At 36.5% G+C, this 20,116-nt stretch overlaps 1 protein-coding gene across 9 annotated transcripts in view; it reads right to left on the bottom strand.

Annotated features, from left to right (window-relative positions):
• EVC2 (EvC ciliary complex subunit 2) overlaps positions 1-20,116 on the bottom strand; it is a 75,807-nt gene that overhangs the window by 21,173 nt on the left and 34,518 nt on the right. For 5 of the 9 annotated variants that reach the window (XR_003398204.1, XM_026846724.1, XM_026846719.1 and 2 more), the window contains 7 exons: positions 19,006-19,330; positions 15,473-15,712; positions 13,793-13,968; positions 7,432-7,591; positions 5,701-6,161; positions 2,465-2,669; positions 853-975 (listed from right to left, as the gene is read on the bottom strand). Coding sequence is in view for 8 of the 9 variants with exons in the window: in XM_026846724.1 (XP_026702525.1) it covers positions 853-975; positions 2,465-2,669; positions 5,701-6,161; positions 7,432-7,591; positions 13,793-13,968; positions 15,473-15,712; positions 19,006-19,330 (1,690 nt within the window). In the remaining variant the exon portion in view is untranslated. The remainder of the gene's footprint in view (positions 1-852; positions 976-2,464; positions 2,670-5,700; positions 6,162-7,431; positions 7,592-13,792; positions 13,969-15,472; positions 15,713-19,005; positions 19,331-20,116) is intronic. The other 4 variants (XM_026846726.1, XM_026846721.1, XM_026846720.1 and 1 more) reach the window with 4 other exon arrangements.

Raw genomic sequence — 20,116 nt, 5'->3', positions numbered from 1 at the left:
TGGCAGGGGGTTGGAACTAGGTGATCTTTAAGGTCCCTTCTAACCCAAACCATTCTGTGATTGTGTGCTCAACTACATAAAACTGGTTTTACCATCTGCAACCTGTCATTTGTTAAACTATATTTTATCTACCAATTTTAACTAACAGTGGTGCTTGTTTGTTTCATATAATTCCTAGAGCCATGCACCACTTATGTCTAACACAGTTATCAGTGTACTGTTCCTCTGATATACAAAAGTAGTATTACCCATATTTCACAAGTGGAAAGAGAAGAAGAGAAAGGTCAAAGAACACAAATAAGACCTCAGGGAACATCTGCTGACAGAGAAGGAAAAAGCCTCCAAAATTTCTTATTGACATTGGCCCCACTCAGTCCTTAAGGATTAACTTTAGACTGGGGCTGTGAGCCTTTTAAACGATACCCACTAGAATCAAAGTACCCTTTCAATATGCTCTATGCAAATAAATTCAGCCCCTACCCAAAAAGTTTTTGGATCTAAGAACCCATTTCTGGGTTTTCAGTAGCATTAGGAAAGTTCAAGGAAATAAATCTTGCTCAACTGAATTATGCAGTGAAGCACCTTCCATGTTTTGCAAGCCTTATTAAGAAAACTACAGGATCTAGGGGAGTCTTGAAATCCTGCACGTCAAGCCCCAGAACCACCAGAAGAAAAAAGGGGGAGACATGAAAGAAAAAAGTAAAACAAAGCCAAAACTATTAAGCCTGAAATACAACATCTTGACAATATGCCTTTTTAATCTGGTTCTTATTTACATTATTAGAAAACAATAATTCTTTAATTAGTCAAGGTCTAGGTTTTGACCTCAATACAGAAAAAATCTTAACTTACCTTATTAAAATTTTCCTCGTTCACCGAGTCTTCATAAATGAAAATTTTGTCCTGTAAAGATTTCTTCAGAATATCTATCTTATTTCTATTCCTGGATCCTGTTTTTTTCATTTTAGAGTGTTGCTGTAAGAATATGAGCACAAAATACTTAATTTCTAAGAGGCATATGAGGATGCTAACATTATTACTTGCTATTATTGGAAGATCACCAATTAATGAAACATTTCACAAGGACAACTTTCACTGAGAAAATATTTCTGAAATGAAGGTGCTGCCTATTCATTCAGAAGATTCCTTTCAGACGTTAAAAGTTGAAAGAAATTAAAGAAGAATTTTGCAAGTAGAATTATATATTCATCCTTTCCATGAAAACTGCTAGCAAATAAATGTGATTTTAAACAAGCTTTTGTAGTGATAAGAGAAGATTTTAACTGATACATTGTCTCCTCAGCATGGTTAAAAATGAACAAAGAATATTAATTTAAGAACTACATTGTTTTCAAGACACAGTATATGAATCACAAATGAACCATGGCAGTATTAAGGGGCACCGTTCCATGTAATCAAATTATTCTTGACCTTTATATTTCTTTAAAAGAATATCAACTAAGTATAATGTACTCTTGGGGAAATGATAACATCTGTTCAGCTATAAGGCTTTGCAAAGTCATTTCCCTTCTTCAGTACTTTAGCAATTATTAAGTTTTTGAACTAAGCTAATCCCTAGTACAATTAAGCCAAGTTAAGTTTACACATTTAGAAAACATAACTGAACAAAAACAAAGCAAGGGAAAGTCCTCCTTTTTATGATGGTATTAGATAAAATTTGTACAAGAAACACTTTTTGTCCCCCCCTCCTATTTAAAAACTATAAATAATTTAATATTCCACGTTTTACATAAAAAAAAAAAAAAAAAAAAAGCTAGATTTGAGAGACAGATGGGTATGTTTCTCTAACTTTGAGTGAGTATGACTTATCTTCTATATATTTAGATTTGAAAAAAAATGAAACCCAACCCTCTGTATATGCCCGATTCTTTTGGAAACAAGAAACAGAAATTAAGCCCAAATTCTTGCCAAGAAAGACCAGCTAATTCAGGAACCTTGCTTTCCTAAATGGACAAGACAACGTAGAACATTCCCCTACAGAAGCTCCTAAATCTCTTTTTGATTTAGTGTCAAATAGAGCAATGTGTAGGGGCTGCCAGAAGAACCTCAGTCTGGGCTGTAAAGGACTCAACTCATCCCTAATATTCAGAGCCAGGCTCAGCACCACTCAAATTTTTGGCCTTTTAGTGGACTCTCCTCAGAGGTGCAGCCCCTTCTGGCCACCTATCTGCTTCTTTGTAACTATGTCTTCTTGGGAAAGCTGGAGGACATGCAAGCAGCAGAAATACGCAGGTGTATGCGAAAAAAAGCCATACTTAGCCAACTGGTACCCAAAGAATTATCTTTAGGGTGCACTGATCAACAATGACAGGAGAAGTATGCACTGCTGTCACACCTATGAAGAAGCCATGAACCCATCCATATCTGCAGCCAAGGCTGACAACCATTGGATACACCTCTGAACCTCTTGCACATCCTCACATCGATCTCACACTGTTCCCACCTGTTTATTGATCATTGTTAAATTCTGATCAACTTTCAGCATTTCTGCCTCCCTCTGCTCCACCTCGAAAGCCTGAAGCAAGGTTCTGGATCTTATCTTGGGCCAAGCCAAGCTGCTGTCCAGCTGAGAGAAGCAGCAGTGCAACTCTTGCCTCATTCTAAGCAATTCCTCTTCCGATAGTGAGAGGGGTAAACTCAGAACTTGCCTGTTAAAAAAACAAAAGCCATTTGCTGTTCAGTGATACAGGAAATATTGCATAAAATGTAAGAGATACACACAAATACTTTACATGACAATGATGATCCTTTTTTTTTTTTTTTTATTATTCATGCATCAGTTAATAATTCCACACATAGGAGTGAGCTGCTAAGAATGTTCAAAATATCCTTGAGGATACTTTAAGTTCTGCATACAGAACTTCCTACATTGTAAAACTTCATTTTCAAGGGGAAACAGTTTTTGAATATTTTAAAAAGTAAAAATAAAAATAATTTTAGCACATTTCTCATTCTCAGAATCCTTCCACCTCTTCAGACAATACAAAGCCTGAACTTCAGGCTGAAATTGAGATAAAAGCTTCCCAAAAAGCCTCCCCGTGCTGCTCCCCAGTACCTAGTAGTCACAGCTACTGAAAGGCAAACTAAAATAAAATTAAAAAGTATCTCTTTATAATAAACTCATATATATCATCCCTCTCATCACCAAGTCACAAGGGTTCAAGCTGTTTTTTGTAAAAAAGCTTTTAGCAGTCTGAGCAACAGTGAATATATTTTATCATCAATTTGAATCACTCAAAGTTCCCATTTTGTAGAAGGAAGGTTCTCAACATAGAAGTCTGGGGAACTGATCCTCAGGTCAATGTGAAGCTGACTTAAAAATAAAACATGCTAAAGCCTAAATTCATCTTCCAGCTGTGACTAACCTTAGATTATATTCATCATCTTCTGACAGAAAAGTTTCCTTAAAAGTATTTCATTAAAAAAAAATAATTTTTGTTTTTTGCTTGGAAATTGTCTCTATTTCCCAAAAAATGTATTTGTATTTAAAGCTTGAACAGCATATTTTTAAAAGAGTAGTTTTCTTTTAAAAATATATTATACTGTATGTTCCATTAGGACTGATGCTTTTATTCAATATATCACAGGCCACATCATTTCATTAGACTACTTCTGAGTTTAGAAATCCTTATTTCTGTTTACTGATTCAAAGTACAGCTAAATCCTGAATTAAAACTTTATTAATATGCAAATTTTTTCTCTTCAAAAAATTAAAGGCAACAGTACTCCAAGCAAGCATTTACAGTATACTTAACTGCTTCCCATCTTGTCTTAGACTTTCAGAAGAAAATCCATATCCTATGTCTATATAGACAGATATATAGACATAAAAAAATACAGCATATCACAGTTTTTTGTCCTGTTGTTTAAAAAGGACTTTAAGCATTAATAATCTTCATAATCTTAAAAAGGACTTTAAGCATTAATAATCTTCATAAATATTTTGGATTAACTCATGGTCCCTTTGATAAGCAACAAAAATGAAAAGCTATCATTCAGAATAGTTCTTTGTGAAAACTAGATATTGGATGAGAACATAAACATGAGAGCTGGCATCTGTCATCAAAATATCCAAAGTGACATACAGTGGACTGAACATAAAGACAGTGACAGATTTTGAGGCTTTTGACAGGACAGTTGTGCAAATGCTTCGTTTTTTGTATGTATTTTCCAGTATGTTACCAGAAAAAACAAACAGCTTATTGTTGCTGTAAATAAAGACAGTGTTTAACAAATACAACAGGAGACACTGCAGGCTGGAACAAAATTATTATGAAATCATGAAAGACCTGCTGGGTCATACAATCTACTTCCCTGCTTGTGTAGGTCTGCACTCAGCAATGTAAGAGACAGTAAGACAATGAAATGGCTAATAGAAAAGTATTTAAAATGCTGAATAAAATACAAAGGCCTTAAAATTAGAATAAAACCAAGATAAATGGATTATTTTTTTTCTTTAACAAAGCCAACATGCAATAGGCAAGGTTTCTTTTCAGATTTCTTTTATATGGTTTGACACCATGCATCAGGTAAACTTACAAAGATGCTGTCTGGACAAAACTGCCCAGGTACATCTATTTTGCTGTAAGGAAGAGGTATGAAGAAGAAACCTTAACTAATGGTTGGAGTTTTTTTCCCCCCTTCTGTTCAATTTCTCATGCCTTCTACCTTTGCTGCAGGGGCAGACAGCCCAATACAGGTTTGCCTGTTCCAGCTGCTTCCCCTAAAGCTGCAATTTTGACAGCAGACAATTTTATGTTCCCATGTCTCTAACAATGTCTGTTATTAAATGGACACTATAGGAATAGGAAACATAGTAGTGTAAATATTCAGATAATACAAATAGTTATAAATGCACTTGAAAGCTAAGAAGTAGTGCTAATGAACAGAGCAAATCTCTCAGGGACCTTGCTGTCCAGTCTGAGAGGCACCACACATGCCAACTCTCAGCTGCAGTCATGGCCTCCCCCTGAGCAAGGTTTCTCAATGGTGACACTTGCCTTCCCACCTCCCCAGAGTCACATTGTAGCAGGCAGCGATGGCCATAAGGTGCAGCGATGGCCATAAGGTGCACCCAGGGCCAGCAAACCTCTCTGTAAAATAGCCCGTGACATGACACCTCTCTGGCTGGGGGCTCGGTGCCAGGGGCACTTTGTCAGCAGGCCAGATTGGCCAAATCTGATGTGCAGAGCCCATGAGCTGGAGAGGTACACTGCTGTGATGTGCATTGATGAAATATGGGGAAATACTGTGGCAGAGCTTAAAATGAGCATCCGATGAGTAAGGCTTGACTTGTGGCTGGAACGAATATATTGAAATTGAATTCAGGGCTAATTATGGCTGACATACTAAATGACATTTCCAAATTGCTGGACCTCTGAGCACAGACTGAAAGTAATAATGAAAGATGCACAAGTGAAACCTGACTGGGTCTGAACAGAAGTAAAGAAACACTTCACCTTTTTGGTTTCAAAACCACCATTTCCCAGGATTTCTACTGCCACACTAGGAGTGCCGGCTCACCCATCGGCACTGCAGGAGCTGAGTGCTTGTGAAAAATTAACTCCCAAGTGCATGATTGGGAACTTATAATTAGGAATTATACCAGACAAGAGTGAAAACTCCTAATTAATCTGTATTTGCAAAAATAACTAAGAAAAGGTACACAGATATACTTGCATGAATACGGATTGTTCCCAGCTCCTTAATTTCTTTTGTTCCAAAAGGTTCGTTTCCAGTTCTTGGCTCAGCTTCTGCCTAGTAAGCTGAAGCAGCTCTTCAGCGGCCATACTCTTCTCACACTCTTCCCTTTCAAGCTGTTCATGTTTAACAATCATCTCTTTTTTATGTTCCTCCACAGCTTCCAGCAGGAGCGTCTTTGGCACACTAAGCTTTACCAGTTCTTGCACAAATACTCCACACTGAACACGTTTAAGTTCTTCAACAGTTTTCTCTGTTAGACTAAATAGAAGCTCTTTCAGCTCTTCGCTGGCCTCATTGTCAAGCTTTTCAGTAAGTTCTTCAAATTCAATGGTGTGCTCACTCAGAAGATCTTTCCAGTGGCTCAGGTAGTGAGTGACCTCCTTAGAAGTTTTGAAGGGGTCTCCAAGTGACAACTGCTCCTTCCAATGCTCTTTCTGCTGATTCATTTGGCAAAAGAAGGAACAAGGTTAAGAGAAGGAACTTCTCAAATTCTAGCTCTTTAGATATGTATTTCATATCAATGCAAGATTTCATACTTTTATTTTTCAGTGTTCTCAAAACTGCTTTTCAGTGTCCAGAGACTTACCTAGCCCTCAACATGAAGGCTTTGTGTGCATCTAGCAGGCCTGTGATAATTCAGATTATTGTTAGATAGGAGGGCTAACACAGGCCTGTGATAATTTGTGTTGTTGCTAGAGAGAAGGGCTAACATCTAAATAAATGCATGATCTTGTCGTTTGACATAATCCCAAGTGGCTGAACTGTAATGATCTGTCAGCATTCCAGAAGTGAATCTGGATCAAATACCAAGGAAGAGAGAGAGGGGAAAAAAAAAGGTTAGGTGATTTTTATTTTTTTTTTTTATTTTCCCCATCTTACAGCATGCAGAAATTTCATTGGAAAGCTAAACCAAAGCTACCTATACTGAGAATACATACAACAAATGAAGCCTCCATCATTATACCTGCTGTCTCTCCTTGCACTGATATCTGCTAAACAGCAGAAAACACTGAAACAGATATCCTGCATCAGGTAAAATTAGTCTCACCTAACTTCAGTCATTTAAAGAAGTATCACCTAATCCAAGATAGTTTTTTCTACATTCTTTAGGGAGAGAAAGATAGGGACCTTTGGATAATAACTCCCTTTCCTTTATTTTGGATTGCCTGCAAGTCATCTTCCATTATGAGATGATTTGGAGCTCTTAGAGTTAGCCTTAATTTTTAGATGGCTGAGGTTAGATGACATGAGTCCTACCACAAGTAGCCACAGGTACAGCACCTCTTAAATAGTTTTGGTTTGTAGCTGAATTTTAACCATGCTGTAGAGGTCACTCAAGTCACATATCCAGGAAACCCATAGAAAATGTCAACTGTCACAAATCTGTGTCATCTCCCTCACCAGCTCTAGAATGTCAGTTGGCTTTTGCTCGTCTGCATATTACAGAGGCTTGTCATAACCCCCTTGGACAGGTTAGACTAAGTTTCCCCAGTTATATTACTTTTTTCTAAAGCAGGTTTTTCTAAAAGAACAGCTATTAATTACTCCATAATTAATAAAGCACATGGCAGTACACAGTTAAAAACAACAAATGCTTATTTTTATCCATACTCCTGGCAGCACTGACCCATCCCAAGAACCACACTTTATTTTTCAATTCACTCCACCTTTAAGTCATGTGAAAATAAATATACTGAAAATAATTACCTTTTGTAGCATTTCCCGCCTTCGCTTGGTAATGAGTTTCTGGCGAAGCTTTTGCTTTTCTTGTTTGAAATCATGATCGAATTTCTGTTTAACAGAATTAATTTCAGCCTCAGCTCGGTCCATGAGCACTCCCAAATGACTTTCAGGTAGATGACCTGCTCTGTAATAACAGTGTTTGAAGTCTGTTATCCTGAATTCTTAAGAGCAAAAGGATATTGGAGGCAATTAGTACCATAAGGCTCAAAGTAGACACAGGGAATGATCTTTGTTTCTTTTCAGTGATACTTGGGGGGGATCAAACAAGTCAGTGGATAACAGAAAGATAATCTCAGAGATGAGTGTAGAATTGAGGCGGCTTGTGAAGGTAGAGTGGAGGCGTATAAAGAAGGAACGGGAAGAAGGAAGGAAGGGAAGACAAATGAAAAACCAATTACATATCAGTCAGAAATGTAAATGATATTCAAATGAGACATTTAAAACCTTATATATTATTCATAATATTTACATTTTTCATTTAATGCTCCTGGAATGCAATTCTGGATGTCTTTTACAACTCCTCCTCATTAGAAACAATTTTCTCTTTAAAGGATGTAATATAATCAAGTTAAAACTATTAAAAATTATTTTAAAGATACAAAGCAATCATATCCATGGAAAGATTTATATTCAGATTTCCTATTACATTTACATAATCATAAAAATTATAAAGATTTCAAATTAACAGTGGAATACAATAATCTAACAGAGCAGATTCTCAGTCTTAAGCAGGCAGTGCTTTCAAATGGAAGTTTAAGACTACAGTCTACCTCCAGTTGCTACAGTATTTAATTTCAGAGTATGCAAGATCCCAACCATGCAACAGATAGAAAAACTTCTCTCTCTCTCTCCAAACTCAAACTGAATTTAAAAAATTACCCGCTATTGTTTTTACACCAGAAATTCCTCAAATCCTTCTCAGACGGGAGAAGAATAAAAGGACATCTTAATTCAGACCACACTCTTGAACATTTGTGAGTTATAATTTCTAATATTAAACACAGTGGACTTCCAAAATGTGGGGTTGAAAAAGTCAACATGGAATTTTGAGTAGAAAGCACCAATTCCTGACCTGAACCCAGATGTTGTCCAAACACTTTCTGGTTTATTTTTCAAATCCCCATTTTTTAGAAGACGTGAACATTACACACAGAGCCTGGATTCAGCTAAATCAGGGCTTCCAAGGACCTGTTCCAACATGATATCTGACCCAATTAATAAACTGGAACAGCAGTGAAATGTTGCAAGCCTCTCCAGAAAGAACAGTCTTTCACTCTGGTTTATTAGGACTTGTTGCTACTGTAGCATCTTAATTCCAAATAAAAACTAAAGAAATAAAATAGAAGATTAACGTATTAGCTTGTTTGCAGCCACTGCACAGTAATCATGGTAGCCAGATTGCACAATTTACACCTCTTCAATTACTGCTCAAGCATCCAAGCATACTGCTCAAGTATCTGAGCAAGCCATGAAACATCATCCCCTTCATAACAATGAACTGGAAACTCAGATCTGCTTTATCACACAGTTATGTCAACCAGAGAAAGCCTCCTTTTGCAGATCTTTTCCAATGTCTATCTACTGTACCTCTTTAATCTTCTGTAAAGAGGATTAAAATACCTCTAAGTACCATGAAAGCAATCCACCAAGCATCATTCTTGGATCTCTGAGCCAAGCCATTTTTGTCTTGAAAGCAATCAATGTTAAATTTCAGTGTTGTGTTAAAAAAAAAAAAAACAACAAACCAACAGCACTAAATTTCCTACCCATATTTGGTAACTCTAAGTGTTGCTGCCCCTTTCTGATCAAACATAAGGCAAAAGATTAGTGAATAAAAGGTAGATTATTATGGTGAGGAAGTTAGGCAAGATAATAACCAAAATATTATTTTTAACACCTTCATCCTGTCTTGTACTGAGGAAATAAACTCAGGCTTTCTGCATTCAATTACAATCCCTGTTCAGAGCAGTGAAAAGGGGCTACAGAAGACTGATGTGCTGGAAGCATCCAGAAAATGAAAGATACAGAGAAAGTCATGCAACACAGAATGACTGGATGATGATATATATCTACCTATTCTTAGGATTAAAAGGAAAGAAAAAAAAAAAAGTCTACATTATTTCAGTTTCAAGTTGTTGATTTACTTAGAGATCCAGTATGTATGCAGCTCAAACTGAAGGTGATGAAGTACTGTAAAATCTCTTTATTTATTTTTTTGGAATCTACTATTTAGAAATCCCAGGTATGGGAGTTTACATGGCAACTTACTTACATTAATCAGTATTACAGTAATTCCTAGAAGGCTTAATCCTGGCAAGAGGCCTTCATTTCTGGTTTCATATTAATACAGTATAAAAACAATTACAGTATTAGAATTAAAAGATGTCCTGTTCCCAAAGGACTCTGAACTGAAACACAAAATAAAAGGAGACGAGAAGATAATGAGACAGTCTAGAGCATATGATAAACTGCTTGGTCTCAGCATAGCAGAAATCTAATCACTGAAGGAATGTGCAGGCACATGTTTAATGTCTTTGAACAAGGAGAATTTTAATGAAGAAGAATACTGCAGTAACGAGGATGTTTACAGGGAGAACCTCCCAAATGCAGCAAGTGCCATGGAAGGAACAGAGATGAAGTGTGTGGCCAACAGCAGCAGTGTCATCTGTCAATCAGAGGCAGACCTTGACTTCCCTATACTGAATGAAAGCCAATGAATATAGAAGAAGCGACGGCACTAAAAGTAGTAGTTGTATTTGATGCTATGAAGAACTATGTAAGTGATGATGGACCCCAGAAAAGGAAGGTTATTTTATGAAAGCTAGAGAAGGCATGGGAGCATCACTTAGGCAGATGGATATGAAGCAGAAAGGTTGTACCAGTCTGGATGCACACGGAGGCTGAATCACAACACTATACAGAGACTATACAGAGAGAACCTGCAAGATGGTGCCTGTGTTACTCTGCTTCAGCTACTTCAGAATTTCACTAGCTGAACACCTTGCTGGTGCCCAGCTCAAAATCTAGGTAAATAATTCAGAGCAATAAATGATCTACATAGTAAAGTGCTACAAGCAGAAAAGGCTTGAAGAGATTATTAGAAAACTTTATACTAATTCATTACTGCTGGAGGCATTCACTTTCCAACACCAACTCACTGAGAGGTCCAGCAGAACACTGTTCAGAAAATTATTTTGCTTATAGCAAGGTCCATATAAATTGAGATTATTCAGAAGAGACTAATATGAGATGTTTTGCTTTGAACTTTTATGTCAATCAATTGTCTACTTTAAAAACACAGTTCACAATAATGTTAGAGACCTTATAAAAATTAAAATTTTGGGAGAAATTTATAAAGGAGCTTGAGGTCTTACCTAGCAAGTCAGCAGAACTGGATTCATTTTTTAAGAGACAAAAGAAGAAAACTTCTTGTGAATGAGCAGATACTGGCAAAAGAATGATGCAACATGTTACAGCTGTTGTAGTTCAAAAACATCAAGAACCTTGTGCCTCTAGGGATAGTTGGAACAACCCAGGATAAATACTGCCCCAAGTATTACTCTCATGCCCATTTATTCTTTAAGGGAAAAAACAAAAAGCCTAGCTAGACATCCCTGAAACCTACCATTATGGATTATATTTTAAAACTTGACTTCCTGCCTTTTGGTACTGCAGTCCACAGACTCCATTTCCAAGACAATGTGTACCCACAGGCACATTTTATTTAAACACTACCTTTAGAAATACCAGCTTGAAAACTGGCTGCTCTATTTCATTTAAAATGTTCACAACCCTCCCTAGAATTGGTTTGGGTTTATTTTGCTTCTTATAACCTTTATTTCTGGCCACACAGAATCTTTTTTGTTTTAAATTGAAACTGCCTTGCTATCTGGTAAATTTTAAACATCCTATTAAGCTCCATTTATCTGCTGGTTTATGTATCCCCGAATCTGTTTATCTGTGGTATCTAATCTACATCTTTTCTCAGCTTCTCTTCTCCAGACAAACAGTTCTGCATTTTAAAATTTCATTTATAACAGTAAGCTTAGGGCATGCTATTAAAGTTGGACACAATAGATTTAAGACAAACCTGTATCTATATTTAGACAAGCAGATTCAATGCTAAAGTGAGAAATAAAAGGACATTTTGGATTCAAATTTAAAGTACCAGCCATTCAGACCAGAATTCTCTTCATGCTCAAAATTCTAATGCTCTAATTTGTAAATATCCCTCAAATTATTTTATAATTAGAAACTGAACTAAAAGTCTACCTAGCATAGATTATAACTTCCTCAGGGTTTATACAAGGATATTTCAGTTTCCCTGTAGAAGAAGAAAAAATAAAAAAGACTAGTAAATAATCTGAAATACTACATGCTGGAGTTTTTTAATCTGAACAGCTAAAGAGTGAGGAACAACCTATCAGTTTGGCCTGAAAGGAATTGCTGCCACAGCAGGTAAGGGAAGTTACAGGAAAATAACTAGTTGTAGTACCAGAAAGTCAGATGGGATTGCTTCTCTAGAAATGCCATCTCCAACTATGGATATGTTTCCTTTGTCTGCAGAGTACTAGGACACTGCATGCTCTGAGAATTTTAATAGAGGAGTGCCAGAAAAATTAATTTTTCATTTTGGTAATGATGCTTGTTGGTTTTGGAAATTCTGGGTTTTCTGGTGAGGGTTTTTTTTTGGAATGAGATCTACACGGTCTTGGATTACTACATATTTCCTCCTTGTTTTATAGATGATCTGTTTCATGACTGTTAGGTGCAATAACAGGCATTAAGCAATGAGTGGAATCTATTTTTCCAGCTTGAGAAGTCTCAGTTTTCATTGCAATGATTTAAGCTATGTATGCACCGGTCATAGAGGTGAGAGTTCCTCGTGAAGGCTTTTCACATAACCACAGCACCTGTGAAAAATGTCATAATATTTCTCATAATCTGATTCCAAAGGGAAGCATGAACTGGGAAAGATATGCCCGAATTATATTTCCTATGCCAAGATATTAATTTTTGTCTTTGAGGCCCAATGTTAGCAAAATAGGCAAAGCAGTGCAAGCATACTGGAAGAACCTCTCTCCGATCAACAAATCTTGAGGCTAAACTTAAGGTATGATTGCAATGAGGCAGCACACAGGACAATCACAAAGAAGAGCAAGGAAACATTAAAAAAAATAATAATCATATCAACAGATGCAATCTTTGGAAGCTTTTAACAGACTTCCTGCTTCCTAATATTAAATTACTTTTAAATTAAATCAACATTATGAAATAAAAACTACAATGTAAAGACTGATACTTATATTTGTTCTCTTAATGCATGTTCCACATGTTGTCAGTGACCGACACCAACACAGACATCTAAAATATACAAATAAAGCTGCATGCCCAGGATCAACAACAGCAGTGCTAGGCTGTTTTCATTACCCGTATTTTACTGCACTGGCAGGATCCTCAGTAATCTCTCTGTATGCCAAACTAAGATATGCCACAGTTCTCTCGGTAGTACCAAGAGGTCTCCCTCAGTGCTCCACATGGACAGGTAATTTCAAATACTTATGTCTCTGATAAGTCTCCATTTCTCTCTGTACCTTGACTATGATTATCCTCACATAGAGTGCTTGAATCTGCCTGTATCTGGTACGATACTCAAATAAATTGAGTGTATTACAATAGTCCATTCCAGGTCTATTTTTTACTTCACATGACCTTTACTTCTCAATATTCGCTGCAACACGTGTTGTCTGCCAGTCGAGATCCTCCCCAGTTACATCATCTATAAACTTAGTCATCTTTAGAAAACATTCATGCTTTTCAGATTGAGACTCTACATCCAGCTCCACAAACACACTGAATAAGTGAATCAAATTTGTTCTTTTTTATTAAATCCAGATATTCACATATGAAGAACCCAGACAAAAGGTCTTATGATACGTGTTGCAATGGACATTGGTAGGACTTTTCACATAATTAAGGACTATTTACACAAATAACTGATGTATAAAGACATTAAGGCTCTTACAAAAGTCTGGTTCCCACTGGAGTCAGAATTACAAACAGGTTCTATGCATGTTCCCAGCAATTCATCACTGTCCTGTACAAAGTGGACACAGACAACAAAGCTTGACCTTACTGTCTATTGGGAGATTAACTAACAGAGGCATCAGTTAAGAAATATTTTCTTAGAATTAACTTAAAATATGAACATTTTCATGTACCTTTCCTGCTAGGTAACACACACAAAGAGACTTTTGAAGACTGTTCCACTGTCTTTGAGATAACGTAGTCAAATGACTTCCAAGAAAACAATTTAGATATTTACCTTTCCATCTTATTAATGAGACTTGATATCTGGGTTGCGGCTGCATTTATAAGAGCAGAGGCTTGAGAATCCCTTAACTGTATCTTACTTATAAGATACTCTCTGTAAGCATATCTTCTATTCAGATAATATTTCTTGCTCGCTTGAAAAAAATCCATTAGCTCTTCAATGTCTCCCTACAAGAAAGAATGTGAACAAATGTATTTCATTAGATGTAATGTTAATTTCAGCTAACACCTGTGGGTATCAGACCATATTTGTTCATTAACAAGGCAAAGTTAAACATCTCTTAGAAGTGATAAACAGTAAGATTATATCAACTCTAACAAACACGTAAAATTATTACTGTAATTTCAACAAAACAAAATAAATAAAACTAAACTTTTGGACTGAATACCTCAATATTATGTGTACTCTCTTGAATATCTAGTGCACCTCCCGGGAGCGTGAATTTAACAGGTCATTTGATCAGGTACTCACAAATAAATATACATACAACCCTACCAATTCAGTAGAACTGTTCCTGCCTCAAGCTATCCACATGCTGAAAGATCCTGAACTGTGATCTGAAGGCAAATTATTTTCAGTAACAGGTGAAGTAGGTGGCATCAAGTCCTTCTTTCTTAATTACTTTCCTTTACTATGTATTGCATGATGAAATAAAGGGTAAAATTTTCATGTTGTGAAAGTTGTCTAAGTTGACTTCAAAGACAGATAAATCTTCCACTATGTCCAGTACAGTTTGGGGAAAGCCAAGCCCACTGTACACAGGCTGGCTCAGAAGCTCCTGACTCCAACAGTGGTCAATAGGAGTACCTAAAAGTGGGTCTGCTAGAGAACAAAGGTGTACACAGGATGGCCCATAGCAGATATTCTACTAGCATGAGACACCCTCAACAAGGTCTAATACTTAGGTGACCCATGTTAGAACAGCCAAGACATCATCAAAACTTCTTTCACTTGCTTTAACTTTTGCTAGCTGCTTAGCTTTCTCGTACGCCAGTGCTTGCTCATTTGTATCTGAGTGGCCCATGTATGGTTTTTCTGTAGTGAGACCTGACATTGCATCTAATTTTAGGAGTGGGCCTTGCATGTTTTGAAACCTACTTTCCAGATGTTGCTTTTGAAGCTTCAGGCCCTCAACCTCTATAACCACAACAATCATATTCTTCTCCAAGAAGCAACCAGAAGAACAGTTCCCAGAATTTTTGCAATCTAGAACACTAACTTTCAACACAAATTGGAGTAAAAAAGAAACCCTGGAGGAAACATCTCAAGCTATTCTGTTGCAAGAGGCTTAAAATGTAACTGAAAACAAAGTTGAAGTGCTGAACATACTCATCAGCATCCCCAACTTCATGAGCTAGAGATACTCAATCTTCAGCATGATAAACCACATTTTAGACGTTCCACAATTTCAATAATCTACATATTTGGATTGGGATTAAATATACATATTTGTATATTTATCAATATACAGTTGTTTAGATGTCTAGATGTGCACAATGATGGCAATTATACTTTTAATAATTATTCCTATGAAAATTAGTTATGTGTGATAACATACGGATAATTTATTTTAGAATTATGTGAGTGTAGATATTAACTGAAACATTTCTCAAAAGTTACTGTGAGTTTGTATTCCATTACATTAGGTTAGGAATGGAGTTATCCTACTACCTGTATTTTAGAGTAATCTTCCACTAAGATTTTAGCTGCTTCCAACTTCAGTTCTCCCTTGAAAGTAGCATTTGTTATCTGTGTAAAAAATATATTATGGAGCTCCTTTCTCTGGGTAACAGCCAATTGTCTATAAGCTTTTGCAAAATATTCATCCTGCTTTACCAGAAGGAACCTCTTCAGGCGATCCTGCTCCAGTCTGTGAAGTCTATCCAGAAGACTTCTGTATTCTAGAGCAGGCTGCAGATAAAGAGAGAAATAAATCTGAAGTGATTTTCAGTATTCGACATAAAGTATCAGTGCTACTAGCTCACACATTTTACACGTACTCTGATTACTGTCATTTTAGGTTTGAACGGAGGCTAATACTAAGTCAATGTACACTTTGCATGGTTTTCATCAGTTCTGAATAACAGGGGTGGTTCAGTCATCAATCTCTAATCAAGGCCTAATGAACTCTTTTTAGAATTTAGAAACATTAAAGATAAATGATACAAAACTGCATGGAATTTAACATAAAGAATATACACAAAATTTATTTCTTAGGTTTCATGAATCCTGAAATCTTATTAAAAGGGAATAAATTCACTGAAATAACAATAAGCATACATTTAAAAAACAATATAAATTAGAAAAAACAGTCTATTACAAATCTCTGAAAGTTCTCAATATTGGTGACCTACTTTATCTATTGGTTGCTGCAAATTAATCCTAGAGCATCATTTCAGAGTTACAAAAATGGAGCAGAATTAAATGGCAATTAATTGAAAAGCTTCTTTGCAAGAAATACTTTCTCATAGTTCTCCATGACGACTTAACATATTCATAGCTTTAATCTCAGATGGCATAAACTCATTATAGAATCAAAACATACATGTCCCACAGAGCAAAGAATACTTCCAATGCCAATAGAGCTAGCTAACAGTAGTTAGGTCGGCCTTGTTCTAAATTATGTATTATTTATCTGGAGAGAACTGTCCTCTGCACTAAGCCCTGCCCACACCTTATCCCTCATTCCCAAGAGACACACTGTAGACAACAAATAATTAATCAAAAAGGCAGGGAATATACATTCTGTGTTTTGGCTGAAAAGGAGAGGAGGTTATTGCTGCATCTGTTTTTCACTGCTGTCTCTTGGATATCGGTACGCCTGCTGCCAGTACAAGTGTGGGCCATTCCTGGTGCTTCAGAACCTCCTTTTGTACCAGGTTCCATGGCAAGTACAAAACCAGGTCCTTTCAACAGAGGGAAAAGTGAACAGCAAGACATTACTACATGACAAATGTATCAGGACAAGTGCTGGATTGGCCTTAATTCTTTGTTTGATTCCTACCATTCAGGATTTCTGATATAAACCAGAACGAACCAATACCAATGTATTCTGTGCAAAGAAAAGCCACTTTGCTGAGAACATATTCAGTCCCAGTTCACATAGTAAGTTTCCAGTCAGGCCCCTCTCCCTTCAAAGCTAGGATTTATATCAGAGATATCTTTCTTGGTGTTAGACACCTAGTCTAGTCTCTTTCTATCAACAACAGAATGAAGACGACTTCAGCAGAGTACAGTTCACTTCATCCTCAAAAAGATGTCCATGAGTATCCCTTCCTTGACTTCTCCTTTGACTTTTTAGCACTTCTAGTTCAGGATGTTCATAACCTAGATATATGAAATTTCCCTAGAGTCATAATTTAAAATTCACCTGGAAACATCAAAGAAATTCAACCAGTTCACAAGCTTTGTGCCATCAACTTTCTCCACAGAACAGCCTCATAAACCAAAGTTCTTCCTGAGAACTTCAACATTCTGTAGTACCTTTGATGGGTCACACTCAGCAAAAAACCTGTCAAAACTGCAATCATGAGTTGTCATAGAAATCCTTAACAATTATAGGTATATGATATGCAAATAACAACGCTTTCTTAAAAAAAAATTAAAAAAACAACCAAACACAGAAGGCAAAAAACTTCAGTAATGTCTACAAAGACAGCATACACAAGCATGTATCAGGGAATATACTCCTCTAAGTGATTATATTCCTAACATAACTTGTTTTGTCTCTATAATCCTATTGAAACAAACAGCTGGAAACGCAACAACATCACACTCAACATCCATGTATTCCAGAAGCAAAGCCTCACTGAGAAGTAATGAACTATTTATTCCCACCAAGTCATCCTCTTAATACAAGTTACCACATTAGACAAGCATGAAATATTAACGTGGACATTTTAGCATTTTAACCTTACAGAGGTGAAACAGTCAAATCAGACTGGAGCATAATTTTGTACATGGGATGTTGGACTGGTGATGCAGGTTCTGTTTCCAGCTAGTGACAACCTATGGAATCCTGGGTAACAATAGGTACCTATTTGGATAGAGATCTCTGAAAGAAAGTGATAGACATAAGCTAAGCTTTTTCTTAAAGGGAGACTAAACTTGTAAAGAACCATACTCTGTGTTAAATTATTTCTCTCACTATTATCCAGAAGCTATTTTCAAGGTAAGTCCAATCCCTACTCTACCTAAAATATAGATTGTTCTGCTTGCCTTCACTCAGTTCGGAGGAAATCAGCCTTTGATTGTGCTTATATTCTCATTTTCTTCAAAATATAACTATTGGAAGCTTTTTAACCAGATCATAAGGTTTATGATGCAGAGAGTTTGTTCTGCTCTGAATGTGCAAAATACTACACAGTGTCTGATTGGAGTTCTTTGGCATCGCTGCAGTAAAACATATTAAATAAAACTACACCACTTTGCAAGGGTTTAAGTGACTATAAAAAAAAAAAAAGGGCAATGACAACCTTTCATTTTCAGGTGTCGCAGATTCTCTTGAGATAAATTAATTTTCTGGTGAAGTAAAACAGTTTCCTAATAACAACTGCCCAAATTATGACACTGGAATTTCTGAACAGAAATTGTACAGCTTTTCTCTTACAATTATAGAATAGTTTGGTTTGGAAGTGACCTTTAAAATTATATAGTCCAACCCTCTCTGCAATGAGCAGGGACATCTTCAACTAAATCAGGTTGCTCAGAGCCCTGTTAAACCTGACCTTGAACATTTCCAGGGATGGGGCATCTACCACCTCTCTAGGCAACCTGTTACAGTGTTTCGCCACCCTCATCATAAAGTTATTCCTTATATCTAGTCTACATCTATGCTATTTTAGTTTAAAAGCATTACCCCGTGTCCTGTTGTAACAGGCCCTACTGAAAAGTTTGTCCCCATCTTTCCTATAAGCCCCCTTTAAATAGTGAATGCAATAAGGTCTCCCTGGACCCTTCTCTTCTCCAGGCTCAACAACCTTAACTCTCTCAGCCTTTCATCACAGAAAAGGTGTTCATCCCTCTGACCATTATTGTGGTCCTCCTCTGGACCCACTTCAACAGGTCCATGACTTTCCTGTGCTGAGGACTCCAGAGATCTGTACTATCCTAAGAGGACAGCTCTGCCATTCCAGTCTAAAAGAGATATCACCTATATAAAACCACATATCATGCAAAGTATCTTGATTTTATACCAGATCTACCTTTTCATTCATTTTCTTCATTAATTCTTCAGCCTCTTCATTTGCATTTCTTGCTTTTTGGTGTTGAACCTCCATTTTCTTCTTAGTTTCCAGATTACATTCAGCTGTTAAAGCTACCATCTTCCTTTCATACTCCTCTTGAATCTCTTTCTCCATTGCAAGAAACTGCTTTTTGAAAATTGAACTCATCCTCTTCTCCACATGAGGAAAGAGGCTGTGACTTAAGACCATGTTTTTCATCATCATAGCAATCACTTCTTTACATATCTGCATTCGATATGCCTCCAGATCTGCATCTGCTCGTGTCAGGCTGGCAACCTCCAAGCTGCAGAAAAGCAATTAGGACTGTTTGAAATCACAGATTACAGGAAATGTCTATCAGAAGACAAGGATATCTAGACTCATTCAATACTGGGTAACTGAATGGCAGTCAGAGAAGTGCAGGGATATCAAGGCCTATGAGTTTACTAATCATGATAGTATTCCTTCAATTATAAAGCAGGGTAAGCCAACTTTTACTATAGCAACTTTAAAGAAGTATGTCTATTATTGCAGTTCCATTTTAGACAGAAAAAGGAAAAGCTTTTCTTTAGAACTCACAAACATGTCTCTCACAAACATTAATAGAAATACAGAAGAGATTAAAACCAGAGGGAAATACAAGATTCTTTTACGAAATGAAATAAAAGGTCATGTTGCATAGGAATTGTTGCATTCTCATTTATGAGTTAATTAAATTGCAAAGATAATTACTCTCATTTCATATAGTACATAACTACTGTAAATTCTATAGCTTTGCGTATTCTGAACTCAATTCAGGATTGAAACATTAAGAGGGTTTTGCCCCTGCATGTCAATTTACATGAACACACAGCACTTTATGCTTCTGTGTGTGGATTAAGTATACAAGAATTTCTTTGTGACCTACAAAATATACTTTTAAGGGCTTACATTATTTTTTCAGTTAAGCTACATTATTGGTTTGATTTGTTCTACAGTCAAATCTTAGAATAAATTTCCAATGCACAGCAAAGGTCTTCGCAAGATTTGCAAGATATCAGAACGATACTACATTCAGAATGGTATATATCAAAGCATGCAAATCTATAAA

This window comes from Athene cunicularia (genome assembly GCF_003259725.1).
Source record: "Athene cunicularia isolate RWA chromosome 4 unlocalized genomic scaffold, athCun1 chr4_part1, whole genome shotgun sequence".
NCBI classification, from domain to species: domain Eukaryota; kingdom Metazoa; phylum Chordata; class Aves; order Strigiformes; family Strigidae; genus Athene; species Athene cunicularia.
The sequence above is the reverse complement of the archived record's forward strand: the minus strand, read 5'-3'. Positions and strand labels throughout refer to the sequence as shown.